The sequence below is a fragment of the Argentina silus genome, assembly GCF_951799395.1.
Source record: "Argentina silus genome assembly, chromosome: X".
NCBI classification, from domain to species: Eukaryota; Metazoa; Chordata; class Actinopteri; order Argentiniformes; family Argentinidae; genus Argentina; species Argentina silus.
Window position 1 is genome coordinate 15,719,271 of NC_139653.1, and position 22,918 is coordinate 15,742,188.

General features: G+C 39.1%; 1 protein-coding gene across 1 annotated transcript in view; it reads left to right on the forward strand.

Moving 5' to 3' along the window:
• Positions 1–22,918, forward strand: part of cadm2b (cell adhesion molecule 2b) — a gene marked incomplete at both ends in the record, with an annotated part of 166,639 nt that overhangs the window by 104,086 nt on the left and 39,635 nt on the right. Inside the window, one exon of the mRNA XM_083695108.1 lies at positions 16,203–16,352. Coding sequence (XP_083551234.1) covers positions 16,203–16,352 — 150 coding nt within the window. The remainder of the gene's footprint in view (positions 1–16,202; positions 16,353–22,918) is intronic.

Below are 22,918 nucleotides of genomic sequence, written 5' to 3' on the forward strand. Positions count from 1 at the left end.
AACACAGGTAAAACAGTATACTGAAAACAATAGTAACATTCATTCTCCTAACCATTTTCAGACACAGAGACATACCACAGATAATTTTTTATCTCAACCTACATGATGAAGAAATACATTAAACCAGTGTAGTGCTTTGTCAAGAAACCAATAAATCCAAGGCATTAATATACATGAATGAGCTGCTGAGCTCTTTTGGAAACACAATGTTTTCTAATTAGCAAATGACTAATTAGGACATTTGCTTTTGATTAATGGGAGATACACCTTTTGCATTTACATAATGTAAATTATATTGCATTATTTAGGTGTACTTGCTAACTTGCTTTACATTAGCAGATACACAGATAAGCAGAAATATGCATTGTTATACAATGGGTTGATGAAAACAAGCATTGTGATTGGCCGATATGCACTTGAAGCTATGATTTAATAACAATATTGTCATAGCTAAGTAACCTATTATGATATTCCTACCCTGAAGTAGATTTGTGTATCATGTTTCCTTGAAAATATTTGTAGTTTTGGTAACTATATTTCTCATGACAGAAACCACAGTCTATCACAAAATAAATAATTGTTCATTTGTTTGTTGTGCATTGTTTTCTTGTCACAATGTTTAGATTTGTTGTGCAATGGTTGTTTAAAAGGACTTCCATGTCACATTGTTTTTTGTTATTTGAGCGTGGCTGGAAAGCACCTTTTAACTAATCAGGTTCAGGTTGTGAAAATCTTTGACAATACTGATGATAAATCACAGCCTCAAGGGCATTATTGCTTAATTATACAATGGTTAAATCCAGCAACTCTGATTGGCACAACCTGATTGGTTAAAAGGCCGTGCTGAAATAACGAAAAACAATGGCAAAGCCTCTTTACTGTTCTATTTGCTTGATCACTGCGCACAATGTGACAAGAATATTTTCTGTTTTCCCAAGCTTCCCAGGCTTATCTCACAAAATGCACTTCAGTAAATAAAAATAGGCTGATTTGACTTTGCTTGCTACATCAGCGTGATTTCATGACTTATGAACTGCACCAGCGCAGCCAACCCATTGACTGGTTAAAATGTTTCCGATTTTCAGTTGCAAGCGATTCTCTTGTCACACTGAACGGCAACAAGTGGTAGCAGTCACATCTGGTAAAGCTCCACGCTGACTTAACTTTTCATTTGGATTGCCGATAGCTAGTTGTATAATCCTCAAAACAAGTGAACCCAAACTGACATGCTGACACTCCAGCAATTAGTACTGGCGCGAACAAAAGCTAGCGAGCTAGCAAGCCAGTTCAGTGGGTAGCTTTCGTGCCATGCCATTCATATTTGCCCACGCATTTCCAAACTAGTAACAAACCAATACAATCTATCATGAAAAGAAGCTCCAGGACCAATGCTTACTGTCAATTCTTGCTGTCAGTGTAAAGCCGTTGTATGAAGGCAAAAACACACTTGAGAGTGTGCTTTATCGTGGTTTGAGCACGGTTGAGCTGGTCGTCAGCTTTGACAGCAGCACAGCCATGCTCAAACCACGATAAAGCACACCCACAAGTGTTTTATTGCTTAATTAAACTGTTAAATTAACATTAACCTTACCGTATTTCACATTCATTTTAAGATCATGTCTTGTTGCTGTTTTGCTCAACACAGAGGACAGGGCAGAAATACCTGCCTATATACATGGGTCATTGATGCTCGATGCACACTTGTGATGTTTCCCTTGGTGAGCTGGGCAGGTTTTCTGTTCATCAGTGGCATGCATTGCCAATAACCCAATGTGCTTCTAGAGATGAAGTTCTATGCCTCATCAATCATTTCCCTGTATGCCTCTCTCTCAGCAGAGTCAACTTTGTAAGGAATGCTCAAACAGGATGTGTTGTCCATTATCATTCATTCCCACCTGATGGCTCTCGCACCACTCTAAAGGAAATCTATACTTATGGTAATAGAAGAAATATCCTGTGTATATCACATAGTCAACCATGTCCTTTTGGATTCTTTATTACTCAAAGCATTTTTCGGCCTGATACCAGACCTAGAGTTATGTTGATCACTATCAATATGTAGACATTTCATGTTGTGAGCCACATGTTAATCATTGTCTCTCTATACTGTACATCTAAACCACCCCACATACACAATTTTAATACAATAATAAACAGATCCTGGGGAAAATTTAAAAAAAACAATTAAAAACAATATCTGGGATGAAAATGACACAACGTAGATATAGTACTAGTTCGACAGTTTTCTGTAATCTGTCCTACTTTTTGACGCTGATGTATATCTTCCTCACTTTTCTTCCCCTTCTTTTTCCTGTTAAGCAGAAAAGCCACCTTTAAGGGTTTTCCCAGTAGGGACATTCATTGCCAGTTCTGCTGACGGTCCCTATAGCAACAATACAGGAGAAGACAGTGCTCAGTCCCACCTTTCACAGGAAGAAGGTTCACTCTCTTTAGGTGCTGTGCAGTAATGGCCTCATATTTTATTAACTGCCACCAATGTTTTGGATGTGGGGAGAAAGCTGTCAGACGACAGTGTGACTTGGTTATTCCCAAGCTACCTATAAAGTAACAGGTTGCCCAGTGCTCAAACTACTTGATGTTTAACTGAATTAATTATTCAGGCTGGCACAAGCAATGAAATGTATTTTGAAGGATGGAAGGGTGTTACAGTGCCCTCCATAAGTATTGGAAATCATTGTGTCTTTTTTTTAGCTCTATACTCCAACAGTTTGGCTTTTAAATCAAACAATTACTATGAGGTTAAAGTCAAGATTCTCAGCTTTAATTGAATGTTTTTTTCAGATTGGTTTCACCATTTAGAAATCACAACCCTTTTTATACATAATCCCCCTATTTCACGGCACCAAGTATTGGAAAATTGGCTTGATAGGTGTTTCCAGTTAGTCAGGTGTGTTCCGTCACATCATTTGTGCAGACATAAGAGAGCTATCAATGTCTAGTATTGATTCTAGGCTTTGGAGTCTGCTATTGGTGTCATGAGGACCAAAGAGATGTCAATGAAAGCCAAGAGGCATTGTGAGGCAATAAGAGGAATATCTGATAAATCAATCAGAAACACAGCCAAAACCTTAGACTACAGATTGTAACATCATTAAAAAAGAAAGACAGCACTGGTGAGCTCAGCAATCGCAAACGGGTTGGTAAGCCAAGGCAGACTTTAACACTGGACAACCGAAGAATGCTCACCATAATTAAGACCCACCAAATAACTGTCCTACTGATCAGGAACACTCTCCAGGAAGTAGGTGTGAATGTGTCAGAGACTACCATCCGCAGAACATGTCACCGAACTACAGAGGCTTCACTGCAAGGTGCAAACCACACAAAGTTATCCTCAAAAAGGAAGGTTATGTTACAGTTTGTTAAAAAGTACCTAAAAAGCCTGCAGAGGTCTGGAAAATGGTGTTGTGGGTAACTAAGACGAATATTATTATGCACCAGAGTGATTGCAAGAGGAACGTTTGGAGAAAAAAGGATCTGCCCAAGATTTACAGCATACCACCTCATCTGTGAAATATGATGGAGGGGGTGCTATGGTTTGGGCATGTATAGCTGCCACAACAGGCTAACTTGTCTTAATTTATGATGTTACTGCTGACAGCAGCAGCAGAATGTATTCTGAAGTGTACAGAAACATCTTGTCTGCTCGAGTACAAGAAAATGCCTCCCAATTCAATGGATGGCACTTCATCATACAGTAAGACAATGACTCCAAACATACTACCGTAGCAACTAGGGAGTTTTTCAGGGCCAAAAAGTGTAAAGTTCTTCAGATTTAAATCCAATTGAACATCCATTTAATTTCCTGATGATAAGATTTTAGGCAAAAATACCTCAAAACAAACATTAACTTAAGATGGCTGCAGTACAGGCCTGGCAGAACATCACCAGAGAATATACCCAGCGTCTGGTGGGGTCAATGGGTCCTAGACTTCAGGTAGTTAGTGCATCCAAAGGATTGTCGACCAAACACTAAACATGAGTACTTGATTTGGACATTATATTACTTTTTTCCAATACATTTGGAGCCCTGAAATAGGGGGACTATGTATAAAAAGGGTTGTTATCTCTAAATGATGAAACCAATCTGAAAAAAGAAAACACTGAATTAAAGCTGAGAATCTCTACTTTAACCTCATCGTAATTGTTTGATCATATCTAAACTGTTGGAGTATAGAGCTAAAAGAAGACAAATTGCTTCCTCTTTCCAACACTTCTGTATATGTGTTCTTCTTCCAGTGGTGTCAACTTCAGTTGATAAAACCAGATTACCAAATGCTACCGTCCAGTACTGTACATCAACATTGTGACATTGACCCTTGTGTTAGAGGATAGATCCTGAATCCTGAGAAGTGATTAGGAGAACATATTTTCACTAAGTTAGTGCTTCAGGAAATGCTTAATTTGAAATACTTTTTAGTTGATTGCAAATGTATTGAAGTTAGTATATTTATCCTACTGTCAAAATGAAAACATGCTGTGGAGAAATTAAAAAATATGTTGGATGGAAAATGGAGCATGTTAATTGTGTAAATTTGCTATTGATGCCGAAACCTCAGATGAAGCAATTTTGACAAGTCATTAAGAGAGAGTGATTTACATCACTACAACATTACAACATTTTACAGTTGTGGGCAACAGTAATCACCTCCCAACATTGACCATAATTACCTATGGATTTTCCCATGTCTTCCAAAATTCAATTTTAAAATAAAACCATATAGAATATTCTATTAAACAGACAGGGAGGGCACAATGTAAAGTAATTTGTCAGATGAGTCATTGTGAAATTAATACCTCAAATTATTTAAGAGGAGGACGGTTATGTAATTATTAGTGTGGTGTTTTCAATGTAATTGCAAACTTGCCTTTCCTCTATCTTCATGCAATAATTGCCTTATTACCTCAGGTTACTGTATGTAGCATATGAGCATGTTTTGTACCAATGCCTATGCAAAAGAGCTGCACTTGATAATTGCTTGGAATCATTATTACGGGATGTGTCTAGCACAAGTATTAAACACTAGAGAGAGCAGGGTGGTGGAAAGAGAATATAGCACAGTGGGATTTAATAAGCTATTCACTTGGCAGCCATGGTTTCAAGAGGCTGCTCGTGTAAAAGAAACACCTCAGGGGATGGTGTGGCACAATGGATGCTCTTCAAGGTTTTCCCACTAAAAGTAGGAACTTACCATTGTCTGTATTAGTCTGACCTGAAAATCATTCCAATTTATAATCTAATGGGACACTCTTCCACTGGACTTCCACACTGAATGATAGTGCTGGTTCCAGTTCTAATTAAATCTTACCAAGTGTGTTTGGGGCTTACCTGGTCCCCCAACATGTTGGCAAATAGGCCACACCATGTTTGGGGCAATTAATTAAAACATGTCAAGTTGTAGCAATTGCAGTGATTAATAATTATGCTGTTAGCACTGCATCACAGCTGGTTACTATTATTTCTCCTAGTTCCACCTCTGATAAAGGGCTGTTGACATACCTGTGTGAACGTTGGTCGAACCTTTATCTATCTGTCTGTCTGTCTGCCCATGCTGTGCCTATGTAACTGAGAAGATAATTTCAAAGACCTTACTATGCTGCACTTGTGTGCAGAGGTAAGCGCAAAATGAGGCGGACACACCTTATTTAAACAACTTGCTCGCCTCACTCATATTGTTTTACAATGGACTGTGACTTGGAAGGGGGGAAATCCAAGTCAGAAAACGTTACCTTGAATGAAATCACTCAATTGACTTAACAATTGAAAACAAAGATTTACTTCAAAGTGGGGAAATGATTGCGTCATCAAACGAGAAAATCGGCAAAGAATCACCATCACATTAAATGCTACAGCTCACCTTTAATTTGATGGTATTTGTGTACATATTGGTTTCACCATTCAGAAATTACAACACTTTTATACAACACTTTTAAGTCCCCCTATTTTAGGGTACCCAAAAGTAATGGGACAATTGGCTTGACAGGTGTTTCTGGTAAGTCAGGTGTGTTTGGTCACAACATTTGAGCTCTCAATGTCTAGTATTAATTCTAGGCTTTGCGTTTGCCTTTGGATTCTGCTGTTGGTGTCTGTCAACTTGAGGACTAAAGAAACGTCAATGAAAGTCAGGGAAGCCATTATGAGGCTGAACTATCAGAACAAATATATCAGAAACATAGCCAAAACCTTAAACCTACCAAAAAATCAACAGTTTGGAACATCATTAAAAGGAAAGAAAGCACTGATGAGCTCAGAAATCACAAACAACCTGGTAGGCCAAGAAAGACTTCTACAGTGGATGACCGAAGAATGCTCACCATGATTAAGAAAAAAAACTGTTCCACAGATCAGGAACATTCTCCAAGAGCTAGGCGTGAATATGTCAGAGACTACCATCTGCAGAAGACTTCACCAGCAGAACTACAGAGGCTACACTGCAAGGTGCAAACCACTAGATAGCCAGAAAAATAGGATAGCCAGGTTACAGTTTGCGAAAAAGAACCTAAATGAGTCTGCAGAGTTCTGGAAAAAGGTTCTGAAGTGTACTGAAACATCTTGTCAGCTCATGTACAAACAAATGCCTCCAAACTCATTTGATGGCATTTCATCAGACAGCAGGACAATGACCCAAAACATACCATAGCAACTAGTTAAAAAGTACCTAAAAGAGCCTGCATAATTCTGGAAAAGGGTATTGTGGACAGATGAGACAAGACTAACGTACAAAAGTGATGGCAAGAGTAAAGTATGGAGGAAAAAAGGAACTGCCCAATATCCACAGCATACAACCTCATCTGTGAAATACGGTGGAGGGGATGTTATGGCTTTGGCCACTGGCTCACTTGTCTTCATTGATGATGTAACTGCTGACGGCAGCAGCAGGATGAATTCTGAAGTGTACAGAAACATCTTGTCAGCCCAAGGAGTTCTGTGAGTTTTATTTCAGGTCATTCATCTCAGCAAAACAACCACAAGGAGGCATCGTTGAGCATGAGGGATATGTTTACATTGCAAGAGTACTGTACTGTAGTTTGTTGCATTTTATACAGTATGTCATAGCCTCGATAGGCTAAAAAAGTTGTTCAGCCCAAGATACCAGCACTTGTCACTTGTATCAATAAAAAAAAATCACTGACAGGTTTGTGTAATGATTATTTATTTATTTACGATCTTATTCACATGTTTTCAAATACTGCTGACAAATCATGTTTTCCGATTAGTGCATAAATTGTCTTTGACACGTGATGTGTGTAAAATACTTTTTTGAAGGTGGTACTTATCATAATCAACTATCTGACGTAGACATTCACAATTGCTTGCTTGATTGTTTCAGATTAACAATCAAAGCAGAACACAGAGCAGTTGAGGTATAGTTACAAGGGGAGGGGGAGGGAGAGAGGACTCACTCACACAGTCTCAATCAAGCAAGCGATTGTGAATGTCTACGTCAGCTTGCAACTGTAACAAACAGACCTGTGTAATTAAAACAGAGATCCGAGCTAAACAAATCTCACTTTTGGCACGTTTCTATATTTTTTTTATTGATGGGGGAGGCTAAGGGGGATACAGCAGAGCGTGTCCAAACCAGGGATGCTTTTTTTTTGTATGCGCTCTGCCCAAATAGGCAATGGCATTATGATAAAAAAAAATTGCACAAAACAAGATTACATTACATTATTTTATTTGTTCCATGTTTTAAGAAAAATCAAGATTTAGCCTACTGATGATAGTTGTTCTGTATGACAACTGTAGCAAACAGACCTGTGTCAACAAATCTCACTTTTGGTACGTCTTTATTCACAGACTTCAGTCAAATGGCTGATGTACAGTGGGAGGCCTTATGCATTGCGCCACGGTCCCTGCGCACCTCCTTTCTCCTCAACATATTTCGGAGAAAATACATGGCTGCAGTCGACGTTGCAGTCAAGATTAGGGAGGACGATTGTTTTTTTTTATGAGCATGGCATTCTATTACAGCATATTGGATGACTGTCATTCATATTCTATTCATCCAGCTCGATTCACCCGCACATAGTTCACTTTCATAGCAGCCACATACTGCATGATATTGCTCATTGTATTATTCCTTCTCGCAAAATAGACTTCCTACAGTTTGTCCCTTCCCCCAAGTATTTGAGCAGAGTGGGAGTGAGCAAGTGTTAATGTTTGTGTTCAGCATGCTGTGGGGTGCGGAATCGGGACAAATGTGAGGTGTTCACCTCCATCTCCATCTTGCATCACTTTGTGGGATGGTACGCAGTGACATACTGTAGGTACTTGCTACTGTAGATTGTAGCGCATGATTGGAAGAGTTGGGATTGACAAATATATGCAACACTTATCAGAGCTATTTATAGGCCTTGTGTCATAAACCTGAGATCCGATCATTTCATGCTTTTCACTCACACTAACCACTATGTTATTCTCCCATCAAAAGTCCCCAGAATTGCTTGTTTAACAGGTGATATGCAATACAGCCCCCCCTTACCCCCCTTGCAACATTTCAGGCAGCACCCCTCTCACTGTAGCCCCCTCACATTTTTTCCTGTCATTGATACTGTATATTATATATGTATATTAGCTTCAACACATGGTGTACTTAGAGACTACAGTAAAACTGCCATATTTGGCTCTGACAAATATATATCTTCTCATTTGAGACTATCCCCCGTTCACGATGTAGCGATTACAATTCACAATGTATCACATTACATGTGACCTCACAAGTGATCAAAATAATTTACTAAAACACTTTCCAGAAGTTGAAAATAATCCAATGGTGGTTATTGTTTGTGTGTGCTGTCAAATGCACACTGACAAATGTAAACAAACATGGATGTTTGCAAGTGCAAGATGCATACTTATCACCACCTTGTGGTGGCTTTTGGCAGCACTTCACACCGTGAATTTGCTGCAGTGGCGTACCCCGCTGAAATGTCGGTGTGCAGCTATTACATCCCTGCCAACTGTAGCATCAAGGGAATTTTTCTGGGCCAAAAAGTGGAAAGTTCTTGACTGCCAATTCAATCTCCAGATTTAAATCCTGTTGAACATTTAATTTGCTGATGAGGAGACTTCAGGCAAAACGTTGTCAAAACAAACAACAACTGAAGATCTCTGCAGTACAGGCCTGGCAGAGCAACACCCGAGAAGATTCCCAGCGTATGGGGGGGTCAATGGGTCGGAGACTTCAGGCAGTTATTGCATGCAAAGGATTGGCGACCAAATACTCTTTTTGGGGCCTAAAATAGGGGGAATATGTCTACAAAGGGTTATCATGGTGATAGCAACATATGCAGAAAATAATATGTACATACTGTACCTTCTCTTCATAATGATCTCAGTTGGAGGCCCTTTCACAAATGAATTAAATGTATGTTCTCATGGCCAGAAGAAAGGGTGAAGAGACCACCTACTGTCCTGTGATATTCTATGTTCATCTAAATATTGCTGTAGACAGACTTACTTTTCTAAGGCAAGTTACAGTTATGTATCGAATGTGGAAATATATGTGATATTTACAGGTGTAGGTTCTAACACAGTAGGCCTATAGTGCACCCCAATTTGATTTTGATTTTGAGGCTAACTAAAGATGAATAACTCTTTCAATTGTATGTTTGTGCAATGTTTTCATGGATGAATCTGAATTCCTGAGTCCTTATAGGCAGATATGGATCTAGAGCCACTGACCTTTAATTTCTTAATGTTTTAGAAATCCATATTTGTCTATTTTTATTGTATATAAGTGATCAACACATTATAGCCCTCTCATAGTTTATTATCATTGCCAGGAGAGATCACCAACACTGACATCTCTGTTTGCAAATAAAGCTATACATTTATAAAGTGACAAAATGAACCTTTGGCTAGATAAACTGCTTTGAATTTCATTTCATATGAAAATGACTCATAGTTATTATTCAGTAGTGAATGGAGGCAAAGGCTATTTGGTGGACTAGTTTGAGAGTTATTTGTTTTCTTTTTGCTCCTGCCTGCAGTTTACAGTTTATTCTGTGTCGGTGTGCTTCACTGCTTTCTGGCCATTCATCAAGGCACTGCTTTCCATTATTTGGTGCAGTCAGCTGAAACTGAGAAAGGCTTTTGGGGTGGTATGGCTCATTCTTCCTCCACTTATTCTGTGTTCTCTTCAACAGAGATGTAAAATGTTCCACCTCAAATTCTGGTTCAGTGCTCATTAGTGGAGCTATTCATTAGTCCTTCTATATAAGTTAACATACAGTGTCTTGATGCAGCGTTGAACTCTACTATTCGTATTTTGTGAAATTCTTGTAATGGAGAGGATATTCTACATCATGAGCAGTATGTTGTGACACGATTTGGAGCTTACATTTTGCCAATTGCATTATACTTAACACAACAAATATTTATCTGATATGTTTCATATCAAATAAAGAAATAATCCTCCTCCATGGAAGTGAATGATTAATCCTATTTTCCGCTGGATCTCTCAGTACAGTAAAAGTTATGAAGATGAATATCTTCTTCATATTCTCATCTTCGAGTCACTCAGCTTAACCACAGGGGTACCTTAATCAATACTGTCACCTAATCAATACTGTCACTGGTCATATTCTTGGCTTCTGATATTGCCTGGCTCCTCAGATCCATCAGGCTGGGGTTCTCTACAGCATTTTGATTACAGCAGCTAGGAGAGTCAGCTGCTTTCGGGTAAGGGTTGTTATCCACTGTACTCCCCTCTGAAACCCTAACCATGATCAACCATTACCAAACCCCTATAATGTGAAAATGAACAGATGCATTGAGACCTCTGCAATAGTTGACTTTTAACAAACATATGTATTGCGTCAAACAACTATCTATTTTGGATATGTTCCAAATGTAAAACGAAGCAATATGAAGTTGGGGATACTGTTGTTGTCCAGGTACTCTATAGACAGAAGTTAAGGCTGTACAGTACCTTTTCATCTATATATAAAATATTACTATTGATTCTCTTGTAGCAAACATTTAATTGTAGAAATATTATATAAAGGTAATCAATATTGTATGTAGGTAAACATTTAATTGTAGAAATATTCAATGAAGGTAACATTTTTTTAGTAGAAATATTGAAAATATACAACTAACATTATACTGTAGACATATTGCAGCAACAGTCTGGCTGTGGGCCAAACACACACAAAGGTAGACTAATCTTCGGTGTGCTGAGATCATGACTGATGATCAGACTGCTGATATTAATGGCAGTCTACCTGCATGTGGACTATAATCTCCCAGCTCAGGGTGATATTGCTGTCATTCTTTCACTGGAGTGGGTACTTTATAGGACCACTCAGGATCTCTGAGAATGGCAAAAAAATATTTAGAGAGGTTTAGACATTGCCAAGGGTAAGAAGATTACTGTATATGTATAATGTATTCAAGAATTACTGTATATGCTTACTGAAAATACACTTTAGATACAATGTTCATATTTCATTGATTATGTTGTAGATGAATTTGAAGACAGGCTGATTATTAAACTGCTGTTGGCTAAACTTGTGACCACTACATACCATTTACATATGAATCATTATCTGTGTTTGTGAGTCAAAGGAATTGCCTTGATCAACTGCTATCATTTTGATAACTGTCCTGGTCCATTATGTCACAGTGGGCACGCCTGGCCAACATCCTGTTGGAGATTAAATCATCATGACCTCTTCTCACCTTTTTCCTCCTAGGTGTTTCATAGGAGTGTATATAGTCATATTCAAATATATAGTCTCATTTTAATGTGTGTTTTACGAATAGTATTTTGATGTTATTTTAATTATTGTGTCATGTTTCTTTCCAGTATTTTGCTATGTATCCTTGATAACGCTCCACAAGAACCCAAATGACCAATCAGTTTATTACAATGGTCATTGGAAAGGAAATGGTATCGCACCATTATCTCTGGATCCAGCTGAAGACCTGTAGGGAACAATGTTTATGAATTGAATACTATTGTTGTTTTACAATTTGCCAAAAGGTCTCCCCCATTTGATAAAATGTCATTTGATGTTTTTTGTAGAAATTCCATTTGGTCTAGGATGGTATAATATGTTTTCAGAACTCTTTTTCGACAAGTCGGCTTATCTGATCTCCTCTGTGGTGTTAGAACATATAGTCTTGCTAAGACAATCTTATTCTTAATTGATTAGTTTCTTAAAACTATCGCCTACAATGGTATGTTTTATTTTTTGTTTATTTACATTTTTGAGTGTATGACTTGAAGTAAGATAGATTTCTTAAATTATTGCTTGTCTAAATAAATCTCCTCAAATTATGATACGACGCTCTCCCCATTTATCCAAAGATACCTCAGGAATTATACCTCAGACACCCCCACCCCCATACATTGTCAATTTATGTTGTTATTGTTTTTATTTATTTTTTCTTATTGCATTTACATTGTTTATTGTTGTCATATTGTTGAGGAGTTGCTTGCCCCCAAGCATTTTGTTGTGTTCATAATTTCTTTGTGTTCATAATGCCAAATAAACTTTGAATTGAATTGAATTGAGATTAATTTGTGTGCAAGGATAATCTGCTAGAATATATGCATGCAATAATAATGGGTTAGGGTTAGGGTTAGAGTGGTTAAAGTGGAATTTTACCCTGTAATCCAGTGGATTTGTTGTTTTCATTAGTCATTTGTAGACACATTCACAAAAAATCTCTGAGTCAAGATACTGTTATGGATTAAGGGTTCTAACTGGAGCCACACACCACCAGGAAACAAGGGTTGCTATCCATAGTCCATTTATTTTGTAGAATTAGATTAACAGGAATATTATGGATCTTGATTGCCATGGTTCTGAATAAAGATAAATTGTACAAACAATCATATATATATACACTTTAAATCATAAATCCATCATAAATCTAGCATAGATCACATGCATTTAAGATGCCTACATACTTCGAACAATGACTGACCAAACACAGGCCAACTTCATCATAAGTAACAGAATAAATCAGAGATCATGTCACAATTTCAATATCAGAATACTTCATCAGAATATCAACGTCATTAGAAAGAAATCAATCCAATAGAATCAAACAGAAATGAATTTACATTGACGGTTAGTCAAAAGACACATGGCACATTCAGGTGAAGGTTTGGAGATTAAGGAAACATAGAGGAGGAGGTCCTTATCAAGGCCAGTGGGAGGTCCTACCACAAGTTCACTGATTTGTGTCGTCTTGTGGAGAGGAGGGGTAATGACCTGTATCTTGAATACATACATCAGTCATCATAAGCAAAAATCTATGCTAGGACCAGGTGCCATTGGCAGTCACAATGCTAGAAGAAGGAAGGTTTCCTTTTTTTTTTTCTTTTTTTTTTTATATTATCAACAGTAGAGGAACTGTACAGAGGGGTAGAGGGGGGGTAAAGAGGTCTTTAGGAGGGACAGTCAAGATGTAGCCTGAAGAGATGGGTCTTCAATTTACAGCGGAAGATAGGTAGTGACTCTGCAGTCCTGACAGCAGTGAAAAGCCATGACTGAACAGCGTGACCGCTGCATCCTTTTAGAGCCGGCGGTGCCAGGCAGCCAGCCGAGGTGGAAGAATGGAGTGATCGGGCAGGGGTTTGGGGGCTGACCATTGCTTGCAAGTAGGGAGGGGCTGTTCCCTTTACCACCCGGTAGGCGAGCACCAGGGTCTTGAATCTGATGCCAGCTGCTACTGGGAGCCAGTGAAGGTTGCGGAGAGGGGGGGGGGGTGACATAAGAGAATTTGGAGAGATTGAACACTAGACGGGCAGCAGCATTCTGAATGAGCTGCAGAGGCCTGATGGCGGAGGCGGGGAGCCCGGCCAAGAGTGTGTTGCAGTAGTCAAGGCGGGAGATCACAAGTGCCTGGGTCAAGAGTTGGGCTGCTTCGCTTATGAGGAATGGACGTATCCTTCAGATGTTGTAGAGGAAGAATCTACAGGAGCGCGCTGTCGCTGATGTTCGCTGCACAGGACAAGTGGTTGTCAAGGATCACCCCAGGATTCTTGGCTGTCTGGGAGGAGGTCTCAGTGTAGTTCTCGACTATGATGGAGAAGTCTTGGAGAGGGCAGGCTTTCCCAGGGAGGAAGAGCAGCTCAGTCTTGTTAAGTTTGAGCTTAAAGTGGTGGGCTGACATTCAAGCAGACATGTCTGCAAGATACGTGTCGCCACCAGGTCATGATGATTTAATCTCCAACAGGAGGTTGGCCAGGCGTGCCCACTCTTCTATGACACAATGGACCAGGATAGTAAAATGCTCACAAACACAGATAGTGATTCACATGTAAACACATGTAGATGGTATGTAGTAGTAACGAGTTTAGCCAACAGCTGTATTTCCCACACTAATTGTATTTTCAGACCAGTTTAATAATCAGCCTGTCTTCAAATCCATCTACAAGGTATGATTTTTAGATACCATCATCATTTCAATTATTGGACATGGTTTGTTTTTCTCTCCAAACCTGCCACTTGCTTTGCTTCCTCTCTGAGTAGGCTGGGGAGGAATAATTTAACAGATAACATGCAGCTATCGACAGTGGATATCCATTAGAAGCAGATCCAAAAGACTGCATGTGAGTCAACAAATTGATTTTCCATTTCATGGTCTTTAATGCTAAAATCTCCAATAATAGAATGACTGGGCAGATTCTAATGCATTTTATGCCTTATATGGAACTGTGCATACACAACTAGTTTTTGCTGATAAACTACATCTAGTATCCAATGAGGATGTAAACTGTGGAACACAGCCTTGTCCTGTTGATTGAAACAAGTCTTTTGAAACAATACTTTTGCTTCTGTTTCTACATAATGTAATTACTTGCACAGTGGGTGATACATGTAATACTATGTCTGCAGCTAACTGCAGTTTAATGCAGGTATGATGTTGATGATGACAGTACTAATGACAAACTTTTGCTTCATATTCGTTCTGTATGTAACATACATTGTACAGTATAGTGAAATGATTAATTTATCTATGAATTGATGCAAGGCAAGTACATTTTGAGGATATATATGTAACTGTCTCATTATATAAGACCACCACTATGTTCTCTTTCACTTGCTGTTGCCTCAATGAGGGAAGGTCAAACACAAGACCTTTGGCTATCGCTGCACCCCTGAACCCCACATGACCTGGAACTAATGAGGCAGACAGCTGCTCCCTCAGTTGAAATGTCTCTATGGTGTGCATTATACCTGTGATAGAGGGAGCCAATGTCACCTTCACTATGGGGACACAGTGTTGTAGCTACTAGCAGAAGACCAGAGTGGGGCTGCTCCACAGCTATGAGCCAGAGAAAACATGCATGGTAAAGGATTGACTCATGGACAATAAAACACTCTCTCTTTATGCATTCCCAAACCAAGACACCCCTGCTCAAACATGTACTTGTGTGTTACAGCTGTGTTATTTACTGTGTCACCTTTAAGGTGGCGAGCTCAGACTCATGTTAGCTAGCAAGTCATCACCGCACTGCCTCTCTCACACAAGGACATGCTCCTCTGCACTAAAGTATCGCTTTTAGAGGGTTTTTTTCTGAAGTCTGGCAGAGTTAAATTAAACACATGAAGTATGGAAATGCCTCTGGAATGCAATTAGGGGACTTTGCTGAGACAAAGTACAAATGTGGAATAAGAAGGTAAAATCCAGCAAGGCTGGGTGATTAGAACTCGTTTAGATGTCCTCGGTGTGCTGTGGCGAGTGGCTGTTTCTTGGTAGGGCAGCCACTTGAATCGAAGGCCCACAGTGTCTGGGATTATGTGTCTATTTACCACCCAGCTGCAGCTGTACACTCTCCACGGAAGAACATGACTACCTCTAATTATGCCATGCTACCAATTACAGCCCTGCAATAAGGCAGTGCAGGACACCGCTAAGGGAGGATGAGTCTTGCTATTGTTCTCAGTGTGAAAGCTCTTCATTCTCTGGCTCCAGATCTTGCCATGGGCTATATGGTAAACTTTTACGTTTTTAATTGGGTGATAGGATGAGGTTGTGCTTGTATGGCTTCGGGAGAATATGATGACTTAGTTTTCTCACAAATGATTTGTGGTACTCATGTTCCTGTGAAAGCAGGAGAAGACTCATAGTGCAACGGCTGCCCTGAAACAGAAACCAACCTATTTCCTGACTGGACTATATGTGACCTGAAATCTCTGTCCCCCACTTGCAGGTAGTCAGGGTCAGTTCCCCATAACTCAGAATGTGACAGCAGTGGAAGGAAGCACAACCAACATGACCTGCCGTGTGGATTACAATGATAACACCTCCCTCCAGTGGTCAAACCCTGCACAACAGACTCTCTTCTTTGGGGACAAGAAAGGTGAGTAATATTTCAGTCATAATGACTTTAATGATAAAATGATGAGGATATCTGAACCAGATAATGATGCTGCGATTGTCTATTTAATTTGATTATTTATTTAGTGCATTACAGAAGGCCTACAAGTGTGCTTACGATTTATAGGAATGTAAGACAAAGGGGAGGGGGAGGGGGGGGGAATAAATGCCCTTAATGTTATACCAGACTTTTAATTAAGTTATGGCTCTTTCTTTGTCTGAGGGTAAGAGGCCCCCCTGCGGGGGAAGTGTTTTTTTTTGTATTGTAATCATGCAATACTGAAAGTGTTGTTTACAACCTTGCGATACCCTTGGATTGTGAAGTGATTTAGTTTAATTAGCCTCTGAACTGCCCTACATTTGTATAGCATACTGTATGTCACACTGGCTGGGAACACAGTGGTACATGACTGTGAAACAAGGCTTTGGCTAGTTCCAATTATAACTGGCATTCACTGGTCAAATTCAATTAAAAGGTGACAAGGTCTAGAGTTGATAATGAATTATAATTGGAGATAAAATGAATGACACTGTGGTATTGGGGGTGTAATATCCAACAGTTTATCTACCATTATTTCCCATTTCATGTGTATCTGCTAATACAATACGATTGCTTTAGTGATTGAATTAGAACTTTCTTTTGCATAACAAATGAAAAGTGGACTCGACACCTGAATGAAAAAAGAAAAATGGACCTTACATTCTCATTTGAAGGAATATGTTTTCTAACAGATGATTTACATTTGAAGTAATGAAGCCTAAGCTATTTGTTAGTTTAAATTTGAAATCTGGTTTAGTGGATGCGGATCTGAGCCATCTAGGTTTTTTCTCAGAGTGGTAAATTCATGACAATCTTTGTGACTTCATGACCTATATAAATATGAGAGTGATGTGATTATATCCAGAAAGGTTTACAGTAGATATGCTATTTGCATGCTTCAATTTAACTTGAATTTACAGAGTATCTCTGAAGGAATGTAACATTTAGGTAGATGATTTGAAAAGCTTTTATTAGACCCTCAACCACAATAATCCCTAAAATATCTTGTATAAAAACATTTCTTCCATCTGGGTATAAGGCTACATGAGGGTAGTCTTAGATGTGATTGATCTGAAATAGAGCAAATGTAGAGTTCCATAAATAACTGATTCCTTGTTCAAATCTTTCTCTTCTCCTCTCCTCTCTTTTCCTATCCTGCTCTGTTATACTGAAGCACAAGGCCCCAACAAATACAAGCTTTGGCTCTATGCAAATCAACAATGGTGATGGTGTGAGCAGGTACACTTTGTGGAGAAATTGGTGAGCACACTGTGTAAAGACTGCTGTGCCCTGCCATGACACCCATTTGTAATGCTCACACAATCCTGGGCAATGCAGATGACAAAATGAATGTACTGTGCTCTGCAAAGGTTGCCCAGGCTAAGTGTGAGAACACTTCCCCTCCGTCTCTTTTGAAACAGCCAGATGAAAAGCTTTATTGGCATAACTAATACAATTCCCAAGAGGTTATGAGAGATGGGAGGTGTGGAACAACACATACTCTTTGTTGTGCCAAATCAGCACTTAATTCCTTGGCAGAGAGTTAGTAAAGCCTCTTTCATTCCCTGCCCTTCTTTTTAGGGACTAATGAATCAAAGTGTTACTTTGAACCTTATGCCACAGTCCATACACCATGACCACCATGACCACCAGAATTTTGTTTCCCAGGTGAACAATGCAATACAATTGATTGAGAATGCTTTGTGCGCACATGCTTAAAACAGGTGACACAAATGTGGTCACAGTGGTTTTCATGCATTATTGGCTTCCTGTGCAATCAAAGTATTTAGAAAATTCCTCAATATTCCTCAAAGCTGTTTATGCTGAAGCATCTGTCTCCTTTGCATTCTTAGTACTTGTCTCTGCTTCTCTTCTCTCTGTTTTCCACCTCTCTGCTTACAATCCCCAAGGGTGTAAATGACAGCTTGGCCATGTGTCTTTGTTTGATGTACATCCAAGTTATCCCACTCTAATGTTTCTACCCTTGTGTCCCTTTACTCAGGGAGTTTGTCATTCTACACATGCAATTCAAGCGACTACAGGACTACAGAATACTATTGTCTTGAAATGTTTGACTTAGAACTTTACTCAACTCACTCAAAGATAAAGTTAGTAACAATACACTTGCTTTGCCTTATTAATTTAGATACAAAGCATACTGTATATGATATATTTCCAAAATGGAAGTCTCTTAAGTGAGTACGGGCAGGTGTCTGATTTGTTTGGAATTTAATGTGAAACAGTCAAGAAGGAAAAGAGTATTAAAATTACCTTCAAATCCCTTGAATTGCTAAAGGGAGAGCGAGGAAAACATCTCAGAAAATAAACATTGAGTATCACATATATTTTATTCGATAGCTACTGGAGGAAGTAAGACATAATCTGATCTTTGCCCTGACTATAATTTGTTCCATTTAAATTCTGATCTGTTGAATGAGAAAAATAAAAAGTCTCAAAGAGTGGCGATTACAGGCAAGGAAAAGAGGGATTTGTGTACACCATCCTGAATTTCAAAGACGTTGAATAGAATATCTATAACTATGTTGTTATACTGTAGCTGCAGTTCAAACAGTGCACTAGTGTCTGAGTAATAAAGTTGCCATTAAATACAGTATGTGGAGATAATTGTTTCAGTGATGATAAACATGCAGATGTCAAACATTACATTTCTTCCTACATGTTTGATTTAATGCCTCCTGGATTGTTTCATAGTGAATTCTACCCCCTTTATGAAATACAGTATATTGTTTCTACATTTATATACAGGACAAATCCAATTACAATATCCACATTTCAAACATTTCTTGCCAAGACAATTAGCAAAAATGTTTAAGGCATAGATATTCTCCTTTTGATGATAGTCTGTTTGGCATAATCAGAGGGAAATCAAGTAGTGCATGTTCTCACTCAGCAGAATAGCTGATACCTCTCCTAACCAGTAGTGGACTGGCCATCTGAAGCACCAGTGGGCTGGCGGATCTGTGGGCTGCGGGGCCGGTGAACGACCCAATATGTGCCCCCCCCCTCCCTCCCCTCCCCCCGTTTTGTTGTCCCAGTTCGTCCCTGCTCCTAACATAGCACCCACATTTAGTCCTAGATGTCTGGGTAAAATATCCCACTGATAGTTGTGACCTACAATCAGTGTCTATTGCACTGTCACTGATTGTAGGAGAAATTACTATGTTTTCCACAGATTGCCTGTGGGACCCCTGTTCCAGCAATCATATGTGTGGGATAAGCTACCTTTATAATGATCCTAGATGTGATGGCAGCCCAATAGCTTACCATATCATTGGTGAGATTCAAACCGAAAGAAGAGTGTATGTCTCATCCTCTCCCCTAAGAGGCTCAGTCAAACCTTGTGGTACTCTGCAACAGTGTTAACCTTATCGGAATCCCAAAGTTGATCCATATGGGTTGGACTGTCTCTGCCCATTTGTCTTAGGATGAACACAGCACTCCTCTCATATCATGCCAACTGGTTCCCTGGCACACTCCCCCCTCATCCATTATGTATAACTGAGTCTTGGTTGACTGTTGCCACCACCTCAGAGGCTTCAGACTGCTCCATGGCCCGGGGCATGCAGTCCGGCATGCAGATTCCTCTACACACATTCTCTCTCTCTGTCTCTCTCTCTCTCTGTCTCTCTCTCTTTTGCCCCAGACCTAATAAGAAGGAGATAGATTGCTTAAGAGCCAGGCCAACACATCATTCATACATTAGGCCAATTAGCTGGGGTTGGTGAAGGGACTGCCTCTGTGGTGGGTTACAGCCATGAAGAAATCGATGTGGACCATATGTCTTCTGTAGAATATACCCTTTAATATATTGCCAGGTTATGAATTATTGTTACTGAATAGGACAAATGAAGAAAAACTCTTTCTACTTCTCTAAGAAAATGAAACTACTTTGAGAGGTATGTTGCTGTGCATTCCAACTTCCAAATGTTTATTGCACATGCAGTGCCCTGCGTAAGTAATGGGACAGTGAAGCATTTTTTCTTCTTTTGGCTCTACACTCTAAAAGTTTTGATTTGAAATCAAACAATTACTAGGAGGTTCAAATAGGAGGTTTTATTTGATGGTATTCGTGTACATATTGGTTTCACCAATATACCCAAAAAGGATGAGACAATTGGCTTGACAGCTCTCCATGTCTTGCGTTGCCTTTGGAGTCTGCTATTGCTGTCTGTCAACATGAGAACCAACAAGGCATCTATGAAAGTCAAGGAAGCCACATTAGGCTGAAAAAATTATCAGAAATATAGCCAAAACATTAGCCTTGCCAAAATAACAGTTTTGCATAACATAATTAAAAGGAAAGAAAGCACTGGGCAGCTCATAAATTACAAAGAGCCAGGTACAGTAGGCCAAGGAAGACTTCTCCAGTGGATGAATGAAGAATGCTCACCATGATTAAGAAAAAAAAACTAATCTGTCCCACAGATCAGGTGCACTCTCCAGGAGGTAGGCATGAATGTGTCAGAGATTACCATCCACAGAAGACTTCACCAGCAGAACTACAGAAGCTACACTGCAAGGTGCAAACCACTAGTTAGCCACAAAAACAGGATGACCAGGTTACAGTTTGCTAATAAGAACCTAAAAGAGTCTGCAGAGTTCTGGAAAAAGGTTCTAAAGTGTACAGAAACATCTTGTCAAGTACAAACAAATGCTTCCAAATTTGACTTCATCATATAGCAGGACAATAACCCAAGACATACCATAGCAACTAGGAAGTTTTTCAGGGCCAAAAAGTGGAAAGTTGTTAACTGACCAAGTCAATCTCCAGATTTAAATCCTATTGAACATACATTTTATTTGTTGAAGACGACATTTAAGGCAAAACGTCCTTAAAACAAACATCATCTGGAGATGGCTGCAGTACAGGCTTGGCAGAGAAGATGCGCAGCGTCAGGTGGGGTCAATGGGTCGTAGACTTCAGTTATTGCATGCAAAGCATTGTCAACCAGATACTAAACATGAGTGCTTAATTTGGACATTTGATAAATCTGTCCCATCACTTTTTGGTACTGTGAAATAAGGTGACAATGCATAAAAAGTGCTGTTGTACACAAATGCCATCACATAAAATCTGATTGATTTAAAATCCAAACTTTTGGAGTGTATAGCCAAAAGAAGAAAAATGCTTTACTGTCCCATTACTTACACAGGGCAATGTAATTCAGAAGATTAAATAGGGACATTCAACGAGAATCGTAAAGGTCACAAAGTAAAATTGGTCGTAATTGGCTTGTAGTAATCTGTTGTTGTTATGTTGTTAAAATGCTATTATGTACTAAATTAATGCTCTGAGCATTAAAACATTCATTAGGATCCTGAGAATATCCTGAGAATAAGGGTTTAATTACCAAGGATGCAATTACCATGGTGAGTACAAATGAAAGCACATTTACACCCACATTCCAGTAAACACACAATGTTTGAAGGTGAATGTCTGGCAAATCCTTGCAATAGACAGACACGATCCTGCCCTGTTTTCGCTGTTCATACAATAGAATTTTAAGAACTACTTAACTTTTCTGCATTTAAGACATCATGTACCATCCAATGGTACCATCAGGAACAACGCATGACACTCTGAATCACTGAAAGGACATACTGTTCTACGTTGTTCATGTGCTCCAGACAGCTAGGGAGAAGAGACATTTAAATTGATTGAGAAGAAATATCACAGGTTCAAAATAGTTGGAATAGTCTGTAATATTAAACAGGCTAGATCAATCCCAATCCCAATACTATTACTTGGTGCGACCCCCCCCCCCCCCCACACACACACACACACACACACACACACACTCCACCTCTTCACTGTATGTAAATATTTTGGATAATGCAACACATTATACTCTCACCACACAGAATAGTTGAATTGTTTTCGATGTAGACTGTGTTGTTGTATTATATTATTCATTATTATTATTATTATTATATATTGTACAATGTTAAATATTAAGCTGTCCATTATGTCCACTGTTTGTTTGTTTTTGCATTTGTTGGATTCAAGAGTAGTTCAATAGTTTTATAACTATATTAGACTAAATAATTTGTGGGTATCTGTTTACTGTACAGCCCAAAATTCTTGCAAGAGAATGAGTGACATTTTGCCAAGTCCATCATATGATAGAATGTACCCTTTTCTTTCTTGCAATGCCAGCACCTTTTTTGTTTTGAGTAAATTAATCCTATTTAACACGACTGGGTTGAAATACACCATGTGTGCAAAGTTATAATTAATCTATTCGTTAGATTGATTTAATTGATTTAGATACCTTATGGAGGTTTTTCCCAATTGAGTCCCATACCTCTGGGTTAAAAGTAATTTCAAGGTCTCTCTCCCAGTTTCCCTGATGGCCACTCCAATTGTTATTAGAGGTATTATTCAACAATTTGGATGCAATCTTAGACAATTTGCTACACAGTGTACACATGAAACAGGGTCAAAGATAACTAATTTGGCCCTATTATTCAGCACTGAGGAGGGACTG